The 27,840-nt window shown below is 43.6% G+C and overlaps 2 protein-coding genes across 7 annotated transcripts in view; both read right to left on the reverse strand.

The window, feature by feature from the left end:
• LOC106608296 (choline/ethanolamine transporter flvcr2b) overlaps nucleotides 1-12,949 on the reverse strand; it is a 66,261-nt gene extending 53,312 nt beyond the window's left edge. For 4 of the 6 annotated variants that reach the window (XR_006770373.2, XR_001329426.3, XM_045721160.2 and 1 more), the window contains exon 1: nucleotides 11,810-12,948. Coding sequence is in view for 3 of the 6 variants with exons in the window: in XM_045721160.2 (XP_045577116.1) it covers nucleotides 11,810-12,418 (609 nt within the window). In the remaining 3 variants the exon portion in view is untranslated. Of the gene's footprint in view, nucleotides 1-11,809 lie in introns of all 6 variants that reach the window. The other 2 variants (XR_014392760.1, XM_014206163.3) reach the window with 1 other exon arrangement.
• A 7,929-nt stretch (nucleotides 12,950-20,878) lies between these two features.
• Nucleotides 20,879-27,840, reverse strand: part of LOC106608314 (basic leucine zipper transcriptional factor ATF-like) — a 7,102-nt gene continuing 140 nt past the window's right edge. Inside the window, exons 1-3 of the mRNA XM_014206194.3 lie at nucleotides 27,745-27,840; nucleotides 26,835-26,939; nucleotides 20,879-21,312 (exon numbers count right to left, since the gene is read on the reverse strand). The exon at nucleotides 27,745-27,840 is cut by the window's right edge and continues 140 nt beyond it. Coding sequence (XP_014061669.1) covers nucleotides 21,070-21,312; nucleotides 26,835-26,939; nucleotides 27,745-27,813 — 417 coding nt within the window. The 5' untranslated portion in view covers nucleotides 27,814-27,840 and the 3' untranslated portion in view covers nucleotides 20,879-21,069. The remainder of the gene's footprint in view (nucleotides 21,313-26,834; nucleotides 26,940-27,744) is intronic.

Here is a 27,840-nt window from a genome sequence, read left to right on the forward strand (position 1 = left end):
ATACCTCCAATGTTGTTTCAGAGAATTTGGCAGTACCTCAAACCAGCTTCACAACCGCAGACCACGTGTAACCATGCAAGCCCAGGACCGTCGTCTGAGACCAGCCACCCAGACAGCTGATGAAATTTCGGTCTGTAATAAACCCCTTTTGTGGGAAAAACACCTCATTCTGAATGTCTGGGTCTGGCTCCCAAGTGTGTGGGCTTGGAAGTGGGTGGGCCTATGCCCTCCCAGGCCCACTCATGGCTGTGCCCCTGCCTGGTCATGTGGAATCCATAGATTAGGGCCTAATTAATTTATTTCAAATGACTGATTTCTTTATATAACTGTAACTCAGTAAAATCTTTTGAAATTGATGTTTATATTTTGTTCAGTATATTTACAGCATTAGATATTCATTTTTTTTAGGGCACAGCATGTGCTTCAAAAGTAGTTAGAACTCAAATAGGATGCATCTCAATCCCCCCCCCAAAACAAATCTTATTCTGGTGCTACCAATGAAAAAATATATATAATTTAGAGAATAATAATATAATTTGGAGAATAATAATATACATTTGGAGAATAATAAAGATAAAATTAAAACATATCAAAAGAAAAGTGTACTGTATAACAGAGGTCATCAATGTGATCAATTCAGGATCAGAAAACATTGAGGTTAGAGGAATATTATCATTTTTCATGGGTTAAAGTAAATATTCATATGTTTGCTATTTATTTAATAAGTAGTTGTATGATGGGAGTATCCATAAACAATTACTTTTATTGAAAAGAGGAAAGGGAGAGCTTTATTTCAAGCCTATTTAAGTTTCTAGGTCAAGCCATGTGCTATCGAGCATCTTACTAACTAATGCTAACTAGCGTTAGCATTGGGAGGGTTGGTTGGGGATGGTTGTCACAATCTGACAATCATCCATTGTAATAACGTACCCAGTTAGCTAAAGGACGTTGGAAAGACACCTAGAATACTTTTTTGGACAGCACAGTACAGTTTGATTCAGTTGAGCACAGTAGAGAAAAGTACAGTACAGCTCATTTTAATTCAATAGTGTATCACAGTGCAGTTGCAATCAGAGTACAGTAGGGTTTCATTCAGTATAGTACAGTAGGATACAGTACATTACTGAATACACTACATTACTGTATTGTACTCAGCTGTGCTCAACTGCATCTTAATTTATTTTAAAATGGAACCTTTATTTAACCTTTAGTTAACCAGGCAAGTCAATTAAGAACAAATTCTTATTTACAATGATGGCCTACCCTGGCCAAACCCGGACAATGCTGGGCCAATTGTGTGCTGCCGCCCTATGGGACTCCCAATCATGGCCGGATGTGATACAGCCTGGATTCGAACCAGGGACTGTAGTGATGCATCTTGTGCTGAGATGCAGTGCCTTAGACTGCTGCGCCACTCAGGAGACCAATAATGTGTGGTCCAAAATTGTGAAATATAGACCTTTAAGAATGTTTCAGATTTGGTCCAATCCGGACTTGTTGGCCAAAACTCAGTCATTTGACAACGACTGAGTAAGCAACATTCTCTCTCTCCCACACACACACACACACACACACACGTTTGAAAAACAAATCAATCTTTTCAACAACAAAAACAACTTAGTTAAACAAAATCCGTAAACACGGGCACCCTTATAGATATCATCCTAACCAACCTGTCCTCCAAATACACCTCTGCTGTCTTCAACCAGGATCTCAGCGATCACTGCCTGCGTTCGTAATGGGTCTGTGGTCAAACGACCACCCCTCATCACTGTCAAACGCTCCCTGAAACACTTCAGCGAGCAGGCATTTCTAATCGACCTGGCCCGGGTATCCTGGAAGGATATTGACCTCATCCCGTCAGTAGAGGATGCCTGGTTACTCTTTAAAAATGCTTTCCTCACCATCTTAAATAAGCATGCCCCATTCAAAGAATTTAGAACTAAGAACAGATATAACCCTTGGTTCACCCCAGACTTGACTGCCCTTGACCAGCATAAAAACATCCTGTGGCGTACTGCATTAGCATCAAATAGCCCCCGTGATATGCAACTTTTCAGGGAAGTTCGTAACCAATATACACAGGCAGTTAGGAAAGCAAAGCCTAGCTTTTTCAAACAGAAATTTGCATCCTGTAGCACAAACTCCAAAAAGTTCCGGGACACTAAAGTCCATGGAGAATAAGAGCACCTCCTCCCAGCTGCCCACTGCACTGAGGCAAGGAAACACTGTCATGCATTCCACCTGGCCAACCCTACACTGGTCAACAGCCCTGCACCCCCCACAGCAACTTGCCCAAGCCTCCCCCATTTCTCCTTCACCCAAATAGCTTATGTCCTAAAAGAGCTGCAAAATCTGGACCACTACAAATCAGCAGGGCTACACAACCCTCAAATTATCCGCCAAAATTGTTGCAACCCCTTTCGTATCGTCTGAGATCCCCAAAGACTGGAAAGCTGCCGCGGTCATCCCCCTCTTCAAAGGGGGAGACACTCTAGACCCAAACTTCTACAGACCTATATCTATCCTACCCTGTTTTTCTAAGGTCTTCGAAAGCCAAGTTAACAGATTACCGACCATTTCGAATCCCACCATACCTTCTCCGCTATGCAGTCTGGTTTCCGAGCTGGTCATGGGTGCACCTCAGCCACGCTCAAGGTCCTAAACTTTATTTTACCTTTATTTAACTAGGCAAGTCAGATAAGGACAAATTCTTATTTTCAATGATGGCCTAGGAACAGTGGGTTAACTGCCTGTTCAGGGGCAGAACGACAGATTTGTACCTTGTCAGCTCGGGGATTTGAACTTGCAACCTTTCAGTTACTAGTCCAATGCTCTAACCACTAGGCTACCCTGCCGCCCCAAAAGGATATCATAACCTCCATCGATAAGAGACAATACTGTGCAGCTGTATTCATCGACCTGGCCAAGGCTTTCAACTCTGTCAATCACCATTTACATTTAAGTCATTTAGCAGACGCTCTTATCCAGAGCGACTTACAAATTGGTGCATTCACCTTATAATATCCAGTGGAACAACCACTTTACAATAGAATCACACATTCTTATCGGCAGACTCAACAGCCTTGGTTTCGCAAATGACTGCCTCGCCTGGTTCACCAACTACTTCTCAAACAAAGTTCAGTGTGTCAAATCGGAGGGCCTGTTGTCCGGACCTCTGGCAGTCTATGGGGGTGCCACAGGGTTCAATTCTTGGGCCGACTCTTTTCTTTGTATACATCAATAATGTCGCTCTTGCTGCTGTTGATTCTCTGATCCACCTCTATGCAGACAGACAACACCATTCTGTATACTTCTGGCCCTTCTTTGGACACTGAACCAACCACCAGATGAGCTTCAATGCCATACAACTCTCCTTCCGTGGCCTCCAACTGCAAGTAAAACTAAATGCATGCTCTTCAACCGATCGCTGCCCGAACTTGCCCGCCCGTCCAGCATCACTACTCTGGAAGGTTCTGACTTAGGTATTTGTAGTTGTCTGGTTAGACTAAACTCTCCTTCCAGACTCACATTAAGCATCTTCAATCCAAAATTAAATCTAGAATCGGCTTCCTATTTTGCAATAAAGCATCATTCACTCATGCTGCCAAACATACCCTTGTAAAACTGACTATCCTACCGATCCTTGACTTCGGTGATGTCATTTACAAAATAGCCTCCAACACTCTACTCAGCAAATTGGATGCAGTCTATCACAGTGCCATCCATTTTGTCACCAAAGCCCCATATACCACCCACCACTGCGACCTGTCTGCTTTCGTTGGCTAGCCCTCGCTCCATACTCGCCACCAAACCAGGTCACCTATAAGTCTCTGCTCGGTAAAGCCCTGCCTTATCTCAGCTCACTGGTCACCCTGCCTGATCTAGCACACGCTCCAGTAGGTATATTTCACTGGTCCCCCCAAAGCCAATTCCTCCTTTGGCCGCCTTTCCTTCCAGTTCTCTGCTGCCAATGACTGGAACGAATTGCAACATTTTTTTAATTTACAAAATAAAGTCACTGAAGCTGGAGACTCATATTTCCCTCACTAACTTTAAGCACCAGCTGTCAGAGCAGCTCACAGATCACTGCACATAGCCCATCTGTAAATAACAGTATGGGGATGGGCTATTTATTTTATATATTTGCTCCTTTGCACCTCAGTATCTCTACTTATACATTCAACTCTGCACATCTATGACTCGTGTTGAATTGCTAAATTGTAATTATTTCACCACTATGGCCCATTTATTGCCTTACCTCCCTTATCTTACCTCATTTGTACACACTGTATATAGACTTTTTCCCTATTGAGTTATTTACTGTATGTTTGTTTATTCCATGTGTAACTGTTGTTGTTTGTGTCGCATTGCTTTATCTTGGCCAGGTCGCAGTTGTAAATGAGAACTTGTTCTCAACTAGCCTACCTGGTAAAATAAAATAACTGAACGTCGCAAACCCTTGGATATCTGCACGAACCCTAGCCTAAATGATGAGTCAGCGATATACAAATATGCATAATTATTTTTTTATTTACTAACCACAGAAATACATAAAACAGTAGATATTGGTTACTAACAACACATTGATCAGTCCCTAAACTGGTATGTTGTTGTCTCTTCTGTTGGAATCGCCGGTCCGTCTGCTGGAGAGTCAATTCATCAAAGACGCTCTGGTTAACTTCCCCAGAAGTCACAATGTCTTCCGTAGTTGTCGCTTTCGCATCGGTGCTGGATAGTGTCTGTTGCGGTATACTCATACTAGACTTTCCAGCTGCAGACTAGTAATTTTACGTCTAGGATTTGCTCTTATTCTGTATTTTTTTATTTTTTTATTTACCTTTATTTAACTAGGCAAGTCAGTTAAGAAACAATTCTTATTTTCAATGACGGCCTAGGAACAGTGGGTTAACTGCCTTGTTCAGAGGCAGAATCGATAGTCTCAGAGTTTAACCATTTCCTGCCGTGAGGCCAACGCTGCATGGTCTCCGTGGCCCATAGAGTTGTAGTTCTTATACATTTCACATGTAGCGTCAGCTGCATGTTTTCTAGTCTGACGGCCTATAGAATTGTAGTCATTCCAACGTGGGGACTCAATCTCGGCGTTCTCTGACTTAATGTACATTTTGTTCGGAAGTGGGTTTTATACTCTGTGGAAAAAGGGGAATTCCATGACGCCTGATGTAATGGCTGGCCTCACGGGGGCGTGGCCACTGACTAGTTAACTTTACACCTTAACAAGTATCTCGTTTAAAAGGCCAACATCACATTACATCTTGTCACAAATAGTTTCATATTTAATCATTCATTTTATCCAACATCGAGATGTAAACCTGACAGCTGAGAAATGTACACTTTAAGAGATACAGTTGTGTTTCCTGTCCTTCATGAGATCACCAAATGAAACACACTCGACAATGACTGTCCCTTACGTGTCCATGGACCATTCCCAAATATAGAAATATTGTTTAATTGTTCAAACTTTTGATGTCCAAGGGTCTCAGTGTTCACAGTTGAAGTCAGAAGTTTACATACACTTAGGTTGGAGTCATTAAAACTCTTTTTTCAACCACTCCACAAATTTCTTGTTAACTATAGTTTTGGCAAGTCAGTTAGGACATCTACTGCATGACAAGTAATTTTTCCAACAATTGTTTACAGACAGATTACTTCACTTATTATTCACGGTATCACAATTCCAGTGGGTCAGAAGTTTACATACACTAAGTTGACTGTGCCTTTAAACAGCTTGGAAAATTCCAGAAAATAAATGTCACGGCAGTAGAAGCTTCTGATAGGCTAATTGACATCATTTGAGTCAATTGGAGTTGTACCTGTGGATGCATTTGAGGCTTACATTCAAACTCAGTGCCTCTTTGCTTGGGAAAAAAATCAAAAGAAATCAGCCAAGACCTCCACAAGTCTGGTTCATCCTTGGGAGCAATTTCCAAACACCTGAAGGTATCACATTCATCTGTACAAACAATAGTACGCAAGTATAAACATCATTGGACCATGCAGCCGTCAGAATGTGTCTCCTACAGATGAACGTCCTTTGGTGCGAAAAGTGCAAATCAATCCCAGAACAGCAGCAAAGGACCATTTAAAGGTGCTGGAGGAAACAGGTACAAAAGTATCTATATCCACAATAAAACGAGTCCTATATCGACATAACCTGAAAGGCCTCTCGGTGGCGAAGAAGCCACTGCTCCAAAACCGTCATAAAAAGCCAGCCTACGGTTTGCAACTGCACATGGGGACAAAGATCGTACTTTTTGGAGAAATGTCCTCTGGTCTGATGAAACAAAAATAGAACTGTTTGTCCATAATGACCATCGTTATGTTTGGAGGAAAAAGGGGGAGGCTTGAAAGCCGAAGAACACCATCCCAACCGTGAAGCACGGGGGTGGAAGCATCATGTTGTGGGGGTGCTTTGCTGCAGGAGGGACTGGTGCACTTCACAAAATAGATGGCATCATGAGGAAGGAAAATTATGTGGATATATTGAAGCAACAGCTCAAGACATCAGTCAGGAAGCTTCGTCGCAAATTGGTCTTCCAAATGGACAATGACCCCAAGCATACTTACAAAGTTGCGGCAAAATGGCTTAAGGACAACAACGTCAAGGTATTGCAGTGGCCATCACAAAGCCCTGACCTCAAGCCTACAGAAAATTTGTGGGCAGAACTGAAAATGGGCGTGTGAGCAAGGAGGCCTACAAACCTGACACAGTTACACCAGCTGTCAGGAGGAATGGGCCAGAATTCCCCCAACTTATTCTGGGAAGCTTGTAGAGGCTACCCAAAACATTTGACCCAAGTTAAACAATTTAAAGGCAATGCTACCAAATACTAATTGAGTGCATGTAAACGTCTGGCCCAGTGGGAATGTGATGAAAGAAATAATTCTCTATTACTCTGACATTTCACATTCTTAAAATAAAGTGGTGATCCTAACTGACCTAAGACAGGGGATTTTCACTAGAATTAAATGTCAGGAATTGTCAAAAACTGAGTTTAAATGTACTTGGCTAAGGTGTATGTAAACTTCCGACTTCAACTGTATGTTGAATTTATTATGTTAACAATACAGTTCAATAAATAAAAGGCTTTACATTTTCCCCAAACAAATACTTTAACTCCTTGTAAAATTGACACTGGACGACCCCGCTCATACTGTGTGATATCCAACCAAGGGATGGAGCTCGTTGTCACAAGTGGACAGAGTGTGTTGGATGGCTTATATCCCAATATAACTCCATGTTAGAATGAAATAAGAGGATAAAAAAAAAAGGGTCCCTATTTCAACCTAAGACTTTGGTCTTTCTCCTGATACTGAAAATAGTATTGTTAGATACTGGTGCTGAGAAATACACAGGCGAGTAAAAAGTGTGACAACCAACCCCGGTCTCCCCTAATCAGATCTACGCAGAAACCGAGTGCTCCTTGTAGATTTATTTTTTGCTAGATAGTCACCCGTTAAAAATCTCCTGGAGGTAAGGAATGTTTTTCAGCTAAACTAAGACAACGATTCACCCCATTTGGTTAATACATTTCCATACTGGCTGAATAACTTAGCCTTCATAGGATGTGTAAACTTCTTTATTTACATTTTTTTTTTTTTTGTTTAAATTAGGGAAAGAACTTGATGAGGTTACTTGTTGCGGTGTGTTGGAGTTACTTCATGATAACTTAAGAGAATGCAGTGTGCTGGTTATTTTCTTTTTACACTTCCTTATTTGGAGAAGGCACCGGCACGTCGGAGACACCTCGTTGCATGGTAACGAGATAACGTGAAATAAGAGAGAAAACCGTCTCATTCTTTAATTACCATTCTCAAAGTTAATTTGTGGGCCTGAAAATAGAGAGTTCAACTAACTAGGAATAAGAAAAGATAGAAAAGCCAAAACAATATTTGTGAAAATAACAATCTGATCCAAGAAGATGCAAAGACTCCATGAACACCAGCTAGAGGTCAGAGGTTAAATTACTCAGTCTGTTTCAAATCAACATGTGATGAATTAAGACAACTCTGTTAATGTGCAACAACTCAGTAGTTAGGCAAGTGGACTGGAACACCAGCTATACCTAGCATATTTCCATATTAGCTGAATAACTTAGCCTACACTGATGTGTACACTTTAGGAGAGATGCAACTGTGAATAAGTACTATGCTCTCATCTGGGTTATTCAGATTGTGTAGTAATATATATATATATATATAATATATATATATAAATATATATATATAAAACACACACTAAAAAGTTTAGACACCTACTCATTCAAGGGTTTTCCTTCATAATAAGAATAGTGAAGACATCAAAACTATGAAGTAACACATTTGGTTACTACATGATTTCATAAGTGTTAAAATCAAAATATATTTTATATGAGATTCTTTAAAGTAGCCCCTCTCTGCCTTGATGACAGGTTTGCATAATCTTGGCATTCTCTCAACCAGCTTCATGAGGAATGCTTTTTCAACAGTCTTGAAGGAGTTCCCACATATGCTGAGCACTGGTTGGCTGCTTTTCCTTCACTCTGCGGTCCAACTCATCCCAAACCATCTCAATTGGGTTGAGGTCGGGTGATTGTGGAGGGAGTGGCTTCCGTCTGGCCACCCTACCATAAAGGCCTGATTGGTGGAGTGCTGCAGAGATGGTTGCCCTTATGGAAGGTTCTCCCATGTCCACAGAGGAACTCTGGAGCTCTGTCAGAGTGACCATCGGGTTCTTGGTCACCTCCCTGACCAAGGCCCTTCTCCCCAGATTGCTCAGTTTGGCTGGGCGGCCAGCTCTAGGAAGAGTCTTGGTGGTTCCAAACTTCTTCCATTTAAGAATTATGGATTGGATGCCACGGTGTTCTTGGGGATCTTCAATGCTGCAGACATTTTTTGGCACCCTTCCCCAGATCTGTGCCTCGACACAATCCTGTCTTGGAGCTCTACGGACAGTTCCTTCGACCTCATGGCTTGGTTTTTGCTCTGACATGCACTGTCAACTGTGGGACCTTATATAGACAGGGGTGTGCCTTTCCAAATCATGTCCAATCAATTGAATTTACCACAGGTGGACTCCAACTAAGTGGTAGAAACATCTCAAGGATGATCAATGGAAACAGGAAACACCTGAGCTCAACTTACAGTCTCATAGCAAAAAGGCCTGAATACTTATGTAAATAAGGTCGTTTTTTTAGAAATGTGATTTTTTTTTTTTTTACTGTTTTCGCTTTGTCATAATGGGGTATTGTGCATAGATTTTTTTTTACGAATCTCCAGTAATTTTAGAATAAGGCTGTAACGTAACAATGCGGAAAAAGTCAAGGGGTACGAATACTTTCCGAAGGCACTGTATATAGCCTCTATATGGGGCCTTGTAGGCTGAAATATGAAATGTCAACTTCCCTGTAACATAACAACAATGTCAGGTTATATGTTTTTTAAACATGTAAATAGGCCTACTGTAGATTCAGATGCAGATCCTTTAGAAGTGTTACGCTGAGATGTCGACTCCCCAGTATATAGAATGAGACAGAGTAGAGGGGGTGAACCGTTGTATATAGAATGAGACAGTAGAGGGGGTGAACCATTGTATATAGAATGAGACAGTAGAGGGGGTGAACCGTAGTTTATAGAATGAGACAGTAGAGGGGGTGAACCGTAGTTTATAGAATGAGACAGTAGAGGGGGTGAACCATTGTATATAGAATGAGACAGTAGAGGGGGTGAACCGTAGTTTATAGAATGAGACAGAGTAGAGGGGGTGAACCGTTGTATATAGAATGAGACAGTAGAGGGGGTGAACCATTGTATATAGAATGAGACAGTAGAGGGGGTGAACCGTAGTTTATAGAATGAGACAGCGTAGAGGGGGTGAACCGTAGTTTATAGAATGAGACAGCGTAGAGGGGGTGAACCGTTGTATATAGAATGAGACAGAGAGAAGAGGGGGTGAACTGTTGTATATAGAATGACACAGAGTAGAGGGGGTGAACCGTTGTATATAGAATGAGACAGTAGAGGGGGTGAACCGTTGTATATAGAAAGAGAGAGTGGAGGGGGTGAACCGTAGTTTATAGAATGAGACAGAGTAGAGGGGGTGAACCGTAGTTTATAGAATGAGACAGTAGAGGGGGTGAACCGTTGTATAGAATGAGAGAGAGTGAAGGGGGTGAACCGTTGTATATAGAATGAGACAGTAGAGGGGGTAAACCGTTGTATAGAATGAGAGAGAGTGGAGGGGGTGAACCGTTGTATATAGAATGAGACAGTAGAGGGGGTGAACCGTTGTATAGAATGAGAGAGAGTGGAGGGGGTGAACCGTTGTATAGAATGAGAGAGAGTGGAGGGGGTGAACCGTTGTATAGAATGAGAGAGAGTGGAGGGGGTGAACCGTAGTTTATAGAATGAGACAGAGAGAAGAGGGGGTGAACTGTTGTATATAGAATGAGAGAGAGTAGAGGGGGTGAACCGTTGTATATAGAATGAGACAGAGTAGAGGGGGTGAACCGTTGTATATAGAATGAGACAGTAGAGGGGGTGAACCGTTGTGTATATAGAATGAGAGAGAGTAGAGGGGGTGAACCGTTGTATATAGAATGAGAGAGAGTAGAGGGGGTGAACCGTTGTATATAGAATGAGACAGTAGAGGGGGTGTACCGTAGTTTATAGAATGAGACAGAGTAGAGGGGGTGAAGCGTAGTTTATAGAATGAGACAGAGTAGAGGGGGTGAACCGTAGTTTATAGAATGAGACAGTAGAGGGGGTGAACCGTTGTATATAGAATGAGACAGTAGAGGGGGTGAACCGTTGTATATAGAATGAGAGAGAGTGGAGGGGGTGAACCGTAGTTTATAGAATGAGACAGAGAGAAGAGGGGGTGAACTGTTGTATATAGAATGAGAGAGAGTAGAGGGGGTGAACCGTTGTGTATATAGAATGAGAGAGAGTAGAGGGGGTGAACCATTGTATATAGAATGAACGTTAGGCCTATGGATTGCCTCTAAAGCCCATGTTTGGTTTTTTTGGACTGGTCCTCTGAAAAATGTCTCGTCTTCCTCACACAGCTGGTGATTCTCTCACTCCAGTGCTACTTTGAGTGTACCCGCACGTGCGTTATAAAGAGATATGAGAATCCCTTATTCAGCACCTATGGATCTCAAACACAGCACGGAATGAAGCAAGCGAGCATGACTTCCAAACTTAGAACCTCAACAACACAGGAACCTTACTTGGCAAATGGTCATTTGTCCCGAGAGGAGTAAACAGAAATGATTAGCTTACCACTTCAACCATCAATAGAGAAGGTTTCCATTGAAATTGTTATGGTGCCCTGAGGGCTTGTGTCCTGTGATTATGCTATGGTATAGATAACCCTATACATTGATCTCTCAAGCCAGGTCAGTTGGTCAGTGGGACAAATAAATCTGTACCTGTGACGTTCACCTTTCAGGACCAGAGATAAGAGATTATTCATGGTGGCTTGAACTTGTGACTAGACTCAGACTGTACACGGTTCTCTCAGTCTCGTCAGTGATGACATTGACCTTTCACCTTTGAGGGCAGAGGATGAGAGATTACCAACTGGCCAATATAGGCCAGCGGTGGCTTGAGAGTCTTGCGTAATTGCGCAATTCCCAATTGGGCCAAAAGAACATGGGTGGAGTAATCTTTAACATTCCGATAAGTGACTAATCATTTAAAAAAAATATATAAAAATAAAAATGTACAAAATGACTGACCTACATAAACAAATAGCTACATCTGCAATTACTTTTGAATGTATTGGACCTTAGACTACTTAACATACCTGGTTTCCGAAGACCCCGATGGAACAAGCGGTGGACACCTCCTCCGATCCAAACCACACCGAGGCGATCTTCGACGGCATCCCGAGGATAAACACCTGAGCAAGGGAGCAGCAGAACTGTCCGAGCATGGTGACCGCGAACAGGTCGGGTCTCACACTGGTCACTTTGATCCAAGTCCCCGCGCAATTCATGGCTGTAGCCATCAGCGCAATGATACGGAGACCTTTCTTATCCAGTAGCCAGGTGACCGGGAATATGAAGGGAATGTAAGTCAACATGTATATCATAGACATCCAATCTATAGTGAAAGACTCTACACCGTAGAACTTCATGAAAATGTTGTTGATGATTCCGTACTGGATCCATTGGAACGAGTTGCAGAGAGAATACGAGCTGAATAGCAACACGATGAACCATCGCCGCTTGTATAGTTTGATGGTTTGGTTTGTATCGTCGCCGGTCTGGTTTAGTCGTATCTTGTGCTCCATGCGCACGTCCTCGCTGTCAACGGCAGACTTCAAAATTGTAATTTTTTCCAGATCTAACACATTTTGATTGTCGTTGATTTCGCCATAAACCAAGGAAGGTTTTTCATTTTCGCCAGTCATGTTGAAGTGTATTAATTAAGACGGGCAGGTGAATACAATACAGACACGTATACCTCTCTCTTACATTTTAGTGAGAGTTCGGACCAGCCTGACTATGCGACAGCTCCCAGAACTTTGGACAGTACTCTAGTTTTGGGAAACAAGCCAAACCAGCTACACCACCTCTCGAAGTCCACCAATCAGAAACTACAACCGACACCACTTTCTATTTGATACCACGTTAGCAAATAAAGTAGTTTAAAGCAAAGGCATTCCCTGAAATGAAAATGTGAAGTTTCAGTTCGCTAAACAACCATTAAATAATTCGCTGTGCAAAGGGTAATCTAGACAAGTCACTCATAGACTACATTAGAAGTAGCCTGCATAGGCGCACTTTTTCCTGTTCCTGTTGTGCTGAAGTTGACAAAACAGTAGCCTACTTTCACAAGCAGTTCAAACTCAACATATGTAGCCCTACGTTTGTTTTAAATCATGTATGGAGATGTCATTCTGTTGCGCGTCGAGCGAAGTTTCAATGGGCCAGTTGGTTTTGCATGGCCAGCTGTCTCGGGTGGGTGGAGATTTCCCTTAAGGACCAATAATTGGATGGTCTAAAACAGGCGTGACAAAGTCATTCCATGGATGGCCTATGGGCTGCAAGGTTTTGTTTTTCACTTTCAATTTCAGCCCAAGACCACCAGATGTGAGGAATGCCTTACAAATTAGTGACCTTAATCACTCAAGTACAAGGGAAGAGCGCAAACCCACCGACACTCGGCCCTCCGTGGAATGAGTTTGACACCTTTGTTTATTAAAACGTTTGAACTCCGCTGAGACGGGCCACCGGGCCATGCAAAACGAACACGTCCAATGTAAACGCCCGTTTACGTCACCACGTAAACCAACCCACGACCCAATGAACCCTCACTGCCGTCTGTGTTGAAATTGGGCACGATGGAGGAGGAGCTACATTTTGCAACCAAACATCCCGACCTTGGTTGCCGACAAAAATTATTCTACTGTCAATGCCAAAATGCTATTTTTGCTGTTGGTGGCATAGGCTACACAACACATTTCCACAAAGCACCATCAACTGACCCAAGATAAAATGGAATACAATACAATACAGTAGATTACAATATAATATAATATGGAGCTGGAATAGAATAGAATAGAATGGAATAGAATAGAATGGGATAGAATAGAATAGAATGGAATAGCATATAATAGAATAACATTGAATATGGCACTGGAATTAGAATAGATGTTACATCAAATGTAAAGCAACCATTGGTCTGAAAACATGAGGCTTCCACTCAATGTTCCCTCTAAACTTGCATGCGTTAACAGACGCGCTAGAGCCCCGAGACTGCCGCACAGCTCCCACGAGACTGCCGCACAGCTTCCACCAGACTGCCGCACAGCTCCCACGAGACTGCCGCACAGCTCCCACCAGACTGCCGCACAGCTCCCACGAGACTGCCGCACAGCTCCCACCAGACTGCCGCACAGCTCCCACCAGACTGCCGCACAGCTCCCACGAGACTGCCGCACAGCTCCCACGAGACTGCCGCACAGCTCCCCCGAGACTGCCGCACAGCTCCCCCGAGAATGCCGCACAGCTCCCACGAGACTGCCGCACAGCTCCCCCGAGACTGCCGCACAGCTCCCCCGAGAATGCCGCACAGCTCCCACGAGACTGCCGCACAGCTCCCACCAGACTGCCGCACAGCTCCCACGAGACTGCCGCACAGCTCCCACGAGACTGCCGCACAGCTCCCACGAGACTGCCGCACAGCTTCCACCAGACTGCCGCACAGCTCCCACGAGACTGCCGCACAGCTCCCACCAGACTGCCGCACAGCTCCCACGAGACTGCCGCACAGCTCCCACGAGACTGCCGCACAGCTCCCACCAGACTGCCGCACAGCTCCCACGAGACTGCCGCACAGCTCCCACGAGACTGCCGCACAGCTCCCACGAGACTGCCGCACAGCTCCCACGAGACTGCTGCACAGCTCCCACCAGACTGCCGCACAGCTCCCACGAGACTGCCGCACAGCTCCCACGAGACTGCCGCACAGCTCCCCCGAGACTGCCGCACAGCTCCCCCGAGAATGCCGCACAGCTCCCACGAGACTGCCGCACAGCTCCCCCGAGACTGCCGCACAGCTCCCCCGAGAATGCCGCACAGCTCCCACGAGACTGCCGCACAGCTCCCACGAGACTGCCGCACAGCTCCCCCGAGACTGCCGCACAGCTCTCCCGAGAATGCCGCACAGCTCCCACGAGACTGCCGCACAGCTCCCTCGAGAATGCCGCACAGCTCCCACGAGACTGCCGCACAGCTCCCCCGAGAATGCCGCACAGCTCTCCCGAGACTGCCGCACAGCTTCCACGAGACTGCCGCACAGCTCCCCCGAGACTGCCGCACAGCTCCCCCGAGACTGCCGCACAGCTCCCCCGAGACTGCCGCACAGCTCCCACGAGAATGCCGCACAGCTCCCACGAGACTGCCGCACAGCTCTCCACGAGACTGCCGCACAGCTCTCCCGAGACTGCCCGCACAGCTCTCCCGAGACTGCCCGCACAGCTCTCCCGAGACTGCCCGCACAGCTCTCCCGAGACTGCCCGCACAGCTCTCCCGAGACTGCCCGCACAGCTCTCCCGAGACTGCCATACAGAGTGCTGAAGAAATATCTGCCCACAAAGAGAAGCAGGAGATTGAACTTCGTTCAACTGTTCTAGAGTTTTCCCCCTGTTAGTTAACACTATCAACGATTCCCTTTACTGTGGCAACTGTGATCGAATCAAACGCCAATATTAGCCACTTTCAATGCAACATTCTGAAACATGAAAGATATTTTGTTGTAAGCAGAATGTATAGGAATATAATTATATTGTGAATGACTCACCACATACTCTAGACCGGTGGGGCATAGGCAGTGGTGTAAAGTACTTAAGTAAAAATACTTGAAAGTACTACTTAAGTCATTTTTGGGGGTATCTGTACTTTACTTTACTATTTATATTTTTGACAAATTTTACTTTTACTTCACTTACATTTCTAAAGAAATGTATGTACTATTTACATTTTCCCTGACACAAAAAAGTACTCATTACATTTTGAATGCTTAGCAGGACAGGAAAATGGTCTAATTCACACACTTATCAAGAGAACATCCCTGGTCATCCCTACTACCTCTGATCTGGCGGACTCACTAAACACTGGCCTCATTTGTAAATGATGTCTGAGTGTTGGAGTGTGACCCTGTCTATCTGTAAATGATGTCTGAGTGTTGGAGTGTGCCCCTGGCTATCTGTAAATGATGTCTGAGTGTTGGAGTGTGCCCCTGGCTATCTGTAAATGATGTCTGAGTGTTGGAGTGTTCCCCTGGCTATCTGTAAATGATGTCTGAGTGTTGGAGTGTGCCCCTGGCTATCTGTAAATGATGTCTGAGTGTTGGAGTGTTCCCTTGGCTATCTGTAAATGATGTCTGAGTGTTGGAGTGTTCCCTTGGCTATCTGTAAATGATGTCTGAGTGTTGGAGTGTTCCCCTGGCTATCTGTAAATGATGTCTGAGTGTTGGAGTGTTCCCTTGGCTATCTGTAAATGATGTCTGAGTGTTGGAGTGTTCCCTTGGCTATCTGTAAATGATGTCTGAGTGTTGGAGAGTGACCCTGGCTATCTGTAAATGATGTCTGAGTGTTGGAGTGTGCCCCTGGCTATCTGTAAATGATGTCTGAGTGTTGGAGTGTGACCCTGGCTATCTGTAAACGATGTCTGAGTGTTGGAGTGTTCCCTTGGCTATCTGTAAATGATGTCTGAGTGTTGGACAGTGCCCCTGGCTATCTGTAAATGATGTCTGAGTGTTGGAGTGTGCCCCTGGCTATCTGTAAATGATGTCTGAGTGTTGGAGTGTTCCCTTGGCTATCTGTAAATGATGTCTGAGTGTTGGAGTGTACCCCTGACTATCTGTAAATGATGTCTGAGTGTTGGAGTGTGCCCCTGGCTATCTGTAAATGATGTCTGAGTGTTGGAGTGTGCCCCTGGCTATCTGTAAATGATGTCTGAGTGTTGGAGTGTGCCCCTGGCTATCTGTAAACGATGTCTGAGTGTTGGAGTGTTCCCTTGGCTATCTGTAAATGATGTCTGAGTGTTGGAGTGTTCCCTTGGCTATCTGTAAATGATGTCTGAGTGTTGGAGTGTTCCCTTGGCTATCTGTAAATGATGTCTGAGTGTTGGAGTGTGCCTCTGGCTATTGGTAAATATATAAAAAACTAGAAAATGGTGCCATATTGATTAAGGAATTTGAAATAATTTATACTTTTACTTTTGATACTTAAGTATATTTTAACAATGACATTTACTTTTGGTACTTAAGTAGATTTTAAACCAAATACTTTTTGGATTTTTACTCAAGTAGTATTTTACTGGGTTTCATTCACTTTTACTTGAGTCATTTTTATTACAGTATCTTTATTTTTACTCAAGTATGACAATTGGGTACTTTTTCCACCACTGGGCATAGCCAATCAGAGCTGCAGTAGGCCTATATGCAAATAAACTATTGCCATTTATGGATCTGTGTCATATACTTTGAACTGGATTGTGTTTACAGCTGTGGTCATAAGTAGATTTGTTTTATTTATTTTTAATTTAACCTTTATTTAACTAGACAAGTCAGTTAAGAACAAATTCTTATTTTACAATGACGGCCTACCTTGATCAAACCCTCCCCTAAACCGGACAACACTGGGCCAATTCTGCACCGCCCTATGGGACTCCCGATCACAGCCATTTGTGATACAGCCCGGGATCAAACCAGGGTCTGTAGCGATGCCTCTACCGCTGAGATGCAGTGCCTTAGACCCCTGTGCAATTCTGGAGCCTTATGATGCATTTGTTTTGAGGTCAAAGTGAGAGCTGCATGCAGCCACGTGTGCACATTTTGTTCATATCCTTTGCTAGTTAGTAAGTTATTAGCCCAGTTACATATCATATGTATCATAGTCAGCAATAGGAGAGTGATTGCTTCCTACAAGAGCACATTACGTGTACATTTCTAGACATCTTTGAAAAGTAAGTCAGGTAAAGAGCTTTTTTTTGTCTTAAAGGGGCAGTGTTGTATTTTAAGACAAACTTGAATAAGCTTAGTAGCCAATAGGCAGAGGGTGGCATAATGTGTCTGATTCTCTGTAATAATGATATGGGAATAATAATGTATTTTATTTTGTGACGTGGTTTCTTGCATCAAACAACACAATGTTTTCAATCACCTCCTTGTCTGCGGGACAAGTGGATAAACAGGTTAATGTCAAGCTCTGCATGTGTTTTTCTTCTCAAAAGTCTCATGGAATGTAGGTCTACATTGAACACCACACATTGGCAGCTACTGTAGGCTGAATGATAGAACAGCTATTTCCATGTTAAAATGTTATGGGATGCATTTTCTCCATTGTTTTTTGATGGTAGGCCACTCTGGTAGGCCCTACATTATGATCATTATAGCCACAGTAACCGACTTGGCCACTGTTAATAAAACTGTAACTTAAAGTGGATACAGCCTCAGTGTTCACAGTAAAGGCACGCTGGAAGTTGCACCGAATTATCACAATGTTCATGTTTGCCCTCAGCAGAGCTGATATTTGCCGAAAACATTGCGTTCCACCCAAAAAAATGCACTATTTGCATTTCAAAACAATTTCTAAGTTTCTATCTTTATTTTTTAAATGTACAGTAAGACAACATTTAAAAATATATATTTTTCAATTACAACATTCAAAGATATGAATTTAAAAAGTACAAGCACAGTACTACTGATGGTACACTAAACCCTGAATGTCCTGTCTCAGTGCCAGTCTATACGATAATCCTCTATATCAGAGCATACAATGCATACTGTACCTTAACAAGGCTTACCCTTCATTATTTATAGGTACATGACTCCACCATGCGACCATTAAATAATAGAAGAAAAAAAATAAAATTCAAGATGATTCGAATGTAGACTCGAGTTAACAAAGTTATTTTCAAACTGTTTCACTTTAGGCAGAATGTACATGTATTCAAATCAGACTAGAAAAGCAGCTGTTTTGTGAGAAAATAGTAAAATAATGTACACATCATTGAGTAATCCAAGCAATTTTTCAATGCTCCAATCAGTCATATGCAATAGTGGTAGTCCTGAACATGAGAAATACACACACAAAAAAAACGAAAGGCTGGGATGATACCAGTATTGAAATATTTGTTTCTATGGCAAAAAAGGAAAACACGATGCAGACCAAACTCTTTGTTCCTTTAAAAACCTGCTGTATGTAACATATTGTGTGATATAGCCTGGTCCTCAACCTGCTGTATGTATCATATGTTGTGATATAGCCTGGTCCTCAACCTGCTGTATGTAACATATGTTGTGATATAGCCTGGTCCTCAACCTGCTGTATGTAACATATGTTGTGATATAGCCTGGTCCTCAACCTGCTGTATGTAACATATTGTGTGATATAGCCTGGTCCTCAACCTGCTGTATGTATCATATGTTGTGATATAGCCTGGTCCTCAACCTGCTGTATGTAACATATGTTGTGATATAGCCTGGTCCTCAACCTGCTGTATGTAACATATGTTGTGATATAGCCTGGTCCTCAACCTGCTGTATGTAACACATGTTGTGATATAGCCTGGTCCTCAACCTGCTGTATGTAACATATGTTGTGATATAGCCTGGTCCTCAACCTGCTGTATGTAACATATATGTTGTGATATAGCCTGGTCCTCAACCTGCTGTATGTAACATATGTTGTGATATAGCCTGGTCCTCAACCTGCTGTATGTAACACATGTTGTGATATAGCCTGGTCCTCAACCTGCTGTATGTAACATATGTTGTGATATAGCCTGGTCCTCAACCTGCTGTATGTAACATATGTTGTGATATAGCCTGGTCCTCAACCTGCTGTATGTAACATATGTTGTGATATAGCCTGGTCCTCAACCTGCTGTATGTAACATATGTTGTGATATAGCCTGGTCCTCAACCTGCTGTATGTAACACATGTTGTGATATAGCCTGGTCCTCAACCTGCTGTATGTAACATATGTTGTGATATAGCCTGGTCCTCAACCTGCTGTATGTAACATATGTTGTGATATAGCCTGGTCCTCAACCTGCTGTATGTAACATATGTTGTGATATAGCCTGGTCCTCAACCTGCTGTATGTATCATATGTTGTGATATAGCCTGGTCCTCAACCTGCTGTATGTAACATATGTTGTGATATAGCCTGGTCCTCAACCTGCTGTATGTAACATATGTTGTGATATAGCCTGGTCCTCAACCTGCTGTATGTATCATATGTTGTGATATAGCCTGGTCCTCAACCTGCTGTATGTATCATATGTTGTGATATAGCCTGGTCCTCAACCTGCTGTATGTAACATATGTTGTGATATAGCCTGGTCCTCAACCTGCTGTATGTAACATATGTTGTGATATAGCCTGGTCCTAAACCTGCTGTATGTAACATATGTTGTGATATAGCCTGGTCCTCAACCTGCTGTATGTAACATATGTTGTGATATAGCCTGGTCCTAAACCTGCTGTATGTAACATATGTTGTGATATAGCCTGGTCCTCAACCTGCTGTATGTAACATATGTTGTGATATAGCCTGGTCCTAAACCTGCTGTATGTAAAATATTGTGTGATATAGCCTGGTCCTAAACCTGCTGTATGTAACATATGTTGTGATATAGCCTGGTCCTCAACCTGCTGTATGTAACATATGTTGTGATATAGCCTGGTCCTCAACCTGCTGTATGTAACATATGTTGTGATATAGCCTGGTCCTAAACCTGCTGTATGTAACATATGTTGTGATATAGCCTGGTCCTAAACCTGCTGTATGTAACATATGTTGTGATATAGCCTGGTCCTAAACCTGCTGTATGTATCATATGTTGTGATATAGCCTGGAAAATAACTGGATGATAACATAATGATGTTTGTTTCCAACATGAAGACTGTTTTACTAAAGAAGTTAAATCTGCTTTTTGTTTTGTTCCCTTGCCACAATACTAACAAGTATCGCGATACTAGTATCGTCCCAGTCCTATCATCAAAACATTGTAATAGGCCTATATAAATTACTTGAAACGTAAAAACGGAATAATTTCATTGTTGTATAAATCTCAATAGTACAATAAAAAATAATTCAATCATGCTGGTTTTATGTCCTGTAGATGTTGACTATTGGCATAGTCGAGGCATTGATTCTATGGTCGAGTCATACATTTGAAATTACCATCTATGTGCCTTTACACAATTCTGATATTTTGTCATGAATTATTATTTTTTTACCAATCATACCTTGTGACAATAATTGGGCAAAAGATCAGAATTTGGCTGCCTGTGTAAAAGAAGCCTTTGTCATCTTTTAATATCAGAAAATTGTTGATCTGATGCAAAGACACCATTCATGAGTGCTGCTTGTTCCGTTGAAACAAAGAAACCATTCATTAACTTCATCCTGTTCAAGTGTAGCCTCTTGAAACCAGACTGACCTGGTTTAGCGAGGCTAGTTCAAGTGGCTCTCTTCACCCACTTTATCAAGGTCAGTAAACCTCTCCAGCTCCTCTTCAGCACCCCCTGGTGGTCGGTGGTGATCAGTGCTGGTAGTGCGACACAGCGATGCTGTGCTGGTGGTGAAAGACATTGCTCCCGTGATGGTGGGGGGAGACAGAGTGATGATGGGGGGAGTAGATGAGGTCAGGGGTCATCTGGGGGGGCAGGCCAGTGCAGAGAGGCTCATGGGTAGTCAGGACAGAGGAGAGATACTTGGCCTCTTCTTTGAGTTTCTTCACCTCCTTCCTCAGAGCCGCGTTCTCCTTCTCCAGGTTCTCACTCTCCTGAAGCAACAGGAACCAATCAGTCAATGAAATGTACGTTTAAAGACCCTTTTACATCACTAGGTATTACAAAGTGCTTTACAGTTACTCAGCCTGCTTTACAGTAACTCAGCCTGCTTTACAGTAACTCAGCCTGCTTTACAGTAACCCAGCCTGCTTTACAGTAACCCAGCCTTCTTTACAGTAGCTCAGCCTTCTTTACAGTAACCCAGCCTTCTTTACAGTAGCTCAGCCTGCTTTACAGTAACTCAGCCTGCTTTACAGTAACCCAGCCTGCTTTACAGTAACCCAGCCTTCTTTACAGTAGCTCAGCCTTCTTTACAGTAACCCAGCCTTCTTTACAGTAGCTCAGCCTGCTTTACAGTAACTCAGCCTGCTTTACAGTAACCCAGCCTAGACCCCAATTAGCAAGCTGCAGCACAGTAGCAAGGAAGAAACCTGCAGAGGAACTAGACTCAGAGGAATCAGTCAAACTTGAATAAATAAATGAATGAAGCTAATGACCTCATAATCAAATGGTCGCAACTGAAATGTCAGTATAAATTCTTCTATGTACAGTGAAATTACACAATGCAACTGTTTTGTGGCCCTGCTATGCTGAATACCAATGACCTGTATGGTTCGACCATGGGTTACAACTCAGGCCATCGTTTAAAAAAAACCCAAGGCATCATCAGTCTCTCTAACTTCAGCTTTGATGGGAAAAACAATTCTTAAGAAATCCACCACCCCCCTGCTGCTGTCGTTCATTTGTCAACAAATAATCTTCTCATCTTTTTTATGCAGAAAGGCGTTCCATCGTCAGATCTGGTTAGATTTCAGAGTCAATGACCTTTGTGAAAACCCAGTATGTGGGTGGTGCTGTGGTGGTGATTGGTAGATTCAGCCTATGTCATTATTCTATGTAAACCACCTGGTCTAGTTCTTTGAGACTGCTTATTCACCAGCTCAGGCTTCCTCGCAGAGCGTATTAGGGAGGATGGACCAATAGATGGCTCAGCACAGGCCTCCTTGCAGAGCGTGTTAGGCTAAGCATATTTTGTGGTTTTATGGTTTCTTCAACTCGTTTGATAAACAGGAAGCTGAATTTTCCCTCACTGTGACACGTTTCCTGTTTCCTGAGTAGTAGTCTCTCTCTCGCTCTCACACTCTCTCCTGTGTAAATGAGGTTTAGTAGTAAACCGTGGGCAGGAGGGGAGAGAATGGCTGTCATTTCTGGTAAAGGACCCGTGTCAGTGGGTTGTTGACCTAAGTGACGTGAGCACTGGGGTTTACCCAGGCCTGTCTCTGACAGGAAGGCCACACTGCGCAACACTCTCTATCTTCCCTCCTCTTACTCTGGCCCTGTCTCGACCTTTAGAGGAACACAGTGGAACCTTTTCTGTCTAACTTGTTTTGTTTCCCACATCTCTGGGTGTAAAAGGCCATCATCACCTCACGAACACGCAGAGCTCATGTCTGACAGCCTGATCATCTGGCCCTGTGCAGGCCCACACTGTAATGGAACATTTACAAACGTACCTGAGGACCTCAGAAGAAAAAGACAACAGAGAAAAAAATACAATGTTGAATTGTTGTAGATTAACAAAATTGTCTTTCTAAACAACTGAAGAAAAAAAACCATGTCCGACCAACATTCTATTAAATACAGATATTTTCTCAAGACTTTGAGATGTCTTCTAGCAGCTCTAAATACATTGATTTTCATTTTGACACCATAGACCTTATGAAGAAAGCATCCTCAGCAGAAACACATAGTATCCCATTGATAAACTACTCTTTTCAGAAATGCATAGTAATCCCATTGATAAACTCTACTCTCTTCAGAAACGCATAGTAATCCCATTGATAAACTCTACTCTCTTCAGAAACGCATAGTAATCCCATTGATAAACTCTACTCTCTTCAGAAACGCATAGTAATCCCATTGATAAACTCTACTCTCTTCAGAAACGCATAGTAATCCCATTGATAAACTCTACTCTCTTCAGAAACGCATAGTAATCCCATTGATAAACTCTACTCTCTTCAGAAACGCATAGTAATCCCATTGATAAACTCTACTCTCTTCAGAAACGCATAGTAATCCCATTGATAAACTCTACTCTCTTCAGAAACGCATAGTAATCCCATTGATAAACTCTACTCTCTTCAGCAACACTAACCGCTAAGACTAAATGTATTTGTAGCTTCTACAAACGGAAATAGGTGTAATTTACTATACTCTGCCAAGCGACAGAAGTGAAAGTCAATGACTAAAAGCTAGCCAGTCAATGAACAGAAAGAGACGTTGAAATGAAAGTGATTGTGTGCTTTTCACTTTGACTATTACCTGAAATACCTCCAGTCACGTGCTGTATAACCTGCTGTATTACTGCTGCTAATGTGCATCCCAAATAACACAGTATTCCTCTATGAAGTGCACTACTTTGCACTAGAACCCTGGTCAAAAGTAGTGCACTACATGGGGAATAGGGTGCCATTTATTACCAACTGATATTAACATTCAGTGTAATAATCATTAGTGCTGGTCAGTGGGTTTCTGACGCCCACGTGTGATAATGAATACTCAGTACCGCAATAAACACACACAGGCAGAGATATGGCCACGTTTGTATCCCAAATGCACCCTATTCTCTATTTAGTGCACCAGGGCTCATAGGTAACACAATCAGAAGTAGTGCACCATATAGGGAATATGGCGCCATTTGGGATGAACCCTAAGTGATGAACCCAACAGAAGCCATGATGACACATCACCACATGGTCCATCAGCGCTTTGTCAATATCATCTCGTACAGACCAACACTGACCAACACTGACCAACACCAACCAACACAGACCAACACAGACCAACACTGACCAACACCAACCAACACAGACCAACACAGACCAACACTGACCAACACCAACCAACACAGACCAACACAGACCAACACTGACCAACACCAACCAACACAGACCAACACAGACCAACACTGACCAACACCAACCAACACAGACCAACACAGACCAACACAGAACAACACCAACCAACACAGACCAACACAGACCAACACAGACCAACACAGACCAACACTGACCAACACAGACCAACACTGACCAACACAGACCAACACTGACCAACACTGACCAACACTGACCAACACAGACCAACACAGACCAACACAGACCAACACTGACCAACATCAACCAACACAGACCAACACTGACCAACACCAACCAACACAGACCAACACTGACCAACACTGACCAACACCAACCAACACTGACCAACACCAACCAACACCAACCAACACAGACCAACACTGACCAACACTGACCAACACCAACCAACACTGACCAACACCAACCAACACCAACCAACACAGACCAACACAGACCAACACTGACCAACACTGACCAACACAGACCAACACAGACCAACACAGACCAACACCAACCAACACAGACCAACACAGACCAACACTGACCAACACAGACCAACACTGACCAACACAGACCAACACAGACCAACACCAACCAACACCAACCAACACTGACCAACACTGACCAACACTGACCAACACAGACCAACACAGACCAACACAGACCAACACCAACCAACACAGACCAACACTGACCAACACCAACCAACACTGACCAACACCAACCAACACAGACCAACACAGACCAACACAGATCAACACCAACCAACACAGACCAACACAGATCAACATCAACCAACACAGACCAACACAGACCAACACCAACCAACACAGACCAACACTGACCAACACAGACCAACACAGATCAACACAGATCAACACCAACCAACACAGACCAACACCAACCAACACAGATCAACACAGATCAACATCAACCAACACAGACCAACACAGACCAACACTGACCAACACAGACCAACACTGACCAACACCAACTAACACAGACCAACACAGACCAACACAGACCAACACTGACCAACACAGACCAACACAGACCAACACAGATCAACACAGATCAACACAGACCAACACTGACCAACACCAACTAACATCAACCAACACAGACCAACACAGACCAACACTGACCAACACAGACCAACACTGACCAACACCAACTAACACAGACCAACACAGACCAACACTGACCAACACAGACCAACACTGACCAACACAGACCAACACAGACCAACACCAACCAACACAGACCAACACAGACCAACACTGACCAACACTGACCAACACTGACCAACACAGACCAACACAGACCAACACTGACCAACACAGACCAACACCAACTAACACAGACCAACACTGACCAACACCATCTAACACCGACCAACACAGATTTCCAACAACACAGCTTTTCCTTTATAACCTTATCATAGTGGTTCACTGGGGAAATGGTCCCTGAGATTTGAAGGACTTGAAAATAAAGCTTTGCTGAGTTCCCCCGGCCTAATAAATCAATAATCAGTCTGGGTGTCTGATAACTACATAACCAGTCTGTTACTGACTTGTGGTAGCCTGAGTGCCAGTCTGTTTGTGCTATCACGCCCTCTCCTTGCTTGGCTTGACAATGAGCAATGGAGTTGGCAAGAGCACAAACAGATCTGGGACCAGTCTATAGGAGACAACATATCTGGGACCAGGCTATAGGAGACAACTGATCTGGGACCAGGCTACAGAAGGAGACAACAGATCTGGGACCAGGCTACAGAAGGAGACAACAGATCTGGGACCAGGCTATAGGAGACAACAGATCTGGGACCAGGCTACAGAAGGAGACAACAGATCTGGGACCAGGCTACAGAAGGAGACAACAGATCTGGGACCAGGCTATAGAAGGAGACAACTGATCTGGGACCAGGCTATAGGAGACAACTGATCTGGGACCAGGCTACAGAAGGAGACAACAGATCTGGGACCAGGCTACAGAAGGAGACAACAGATCTGGGACCAGGCTATAGGAGACAACAGATCTGGGACCAGGCTATAGAAGTAGACAACAGATCTAGGACCAGGCTATAGAAGTAGACAACAGATCTAGGACCAGGCTATAGGAGACAACAGATCTGGGACCAGTCTACAGAAGGAGACAACAGATCTGGGACCAGGCTATAGGAGACAACAGATCTGGGACCAGGCTATAGAAGTAGACAACAGATCTGGGACCAGGCTATAGGAGACAACAGATCTGGGACCAGGCTACAGAAGGAGACAACAGATCTGGGACCAGGCTATAGATGGAGACAACTAATGTGGGACCAGGCTATAGAAGGAGACAACTGATCTGGGACCAGGCTAGACTTATAGAGGATATAAATCGGGTTTTGGGGTGACCTGCCCAGGTTTTGGGAACACTGCATGTGTGGACTGTGCATTTATTTAATTCAGGCCACAACTGATTCACTGCTAGATTGACAAGTCTAGTCGTACTTGGATATGGTGCCACACATTTGGCCTGGTGGTCATCCTAACTCATAGCCAGACATGGTGCACGCCTCAGTGTGTTGCTTTGTGGGTAGTCATCCTCACCAGGTGTAGACTGTCTGCCTTCTGAGTCTGTCTCATTCTGCTCTTCTGGGCAGCGATACGGTTCTTCTCTCTTCTCATGACCTTCTTTATGTTGTCTGAGGAGCCCTGGGGAGAGACACAGGGAAGTCATCTTGCTGACAGGACGCTAACTGTTGCTCACCCTAACTAACTTACACTAATGGGTGGAGTATTAGGGTTCATTCTAGTATACAGTAGATATTGTAGATTGAAAATGTATAACCATGCATAACAATGTTCAGACCGTTCTAGGATGAGACATCTCTTTGGTGCATGATTTGACTGATGCAGCATTTCTACATAGCTGAGTTATTCTGATACCATGAGAACTGAAGTATTCAGGACATGAAACAAGGCGTGATCTGAGACCAACCCGACCCACCCCAACCCCAACCCAACTCAACCCTTCCCCGCTGGTGCAATATTGCAATGTTAAGTCTATCAGCTCATCCCTTCATAGAACGGCCTTGATTCCCACAACACACCTGAATTTACAAACAACTGTCGTCAAGGAAACTCCTCATTGTTGTCATGCACAATTCTACATTTCAGCATGATTCTACATTGCTAGGTGATTCTACATTTCAATCTAAAGCAAAATACTACGGAAGAAAGACGTCCTGGACGCCCAGTCGTAAATGAACATCCAGACCCACCAAAGCATGTCATTTAACAAGCCATTGAGAGATGAGAGTTGAAAGTGAGTAAAGACAAGACGAGTGATAACCCCAATACAGAGCATATGATAGAGTACGATTGTGATGATTACTCCTCGACAATATGTTAGTGAAAACGTGATTATAATGCCCCACATCCCAATGATAACACTTCATAACTAAATAAATGCTACAAAGAGAGAGAATGTAATAAATAGTAAAAAAGTTGTCCTTACCCGCCTGCTGCCCGCTGGCGAAGGAGACTTAGTGTAACTGGAGTCATTGCTGTCAGAGCCGTGAGCCATAGCCAACCACGCTGCTCCAAACCCAGT

This window comes from Salmo salar, chromosome 06 (genome assembly GCF_965601325.2).
Source record: "Salmo salar chromosome 06, fSalSal1, whole genome shotgun sequence".
In the NCBI taxonomy this organism is placed as follows: Eukaryota; Metazoa; Chordata; class Actinopteri; order Salmoniformes; family Salmonidae; genus Salmo; species Salmo salar.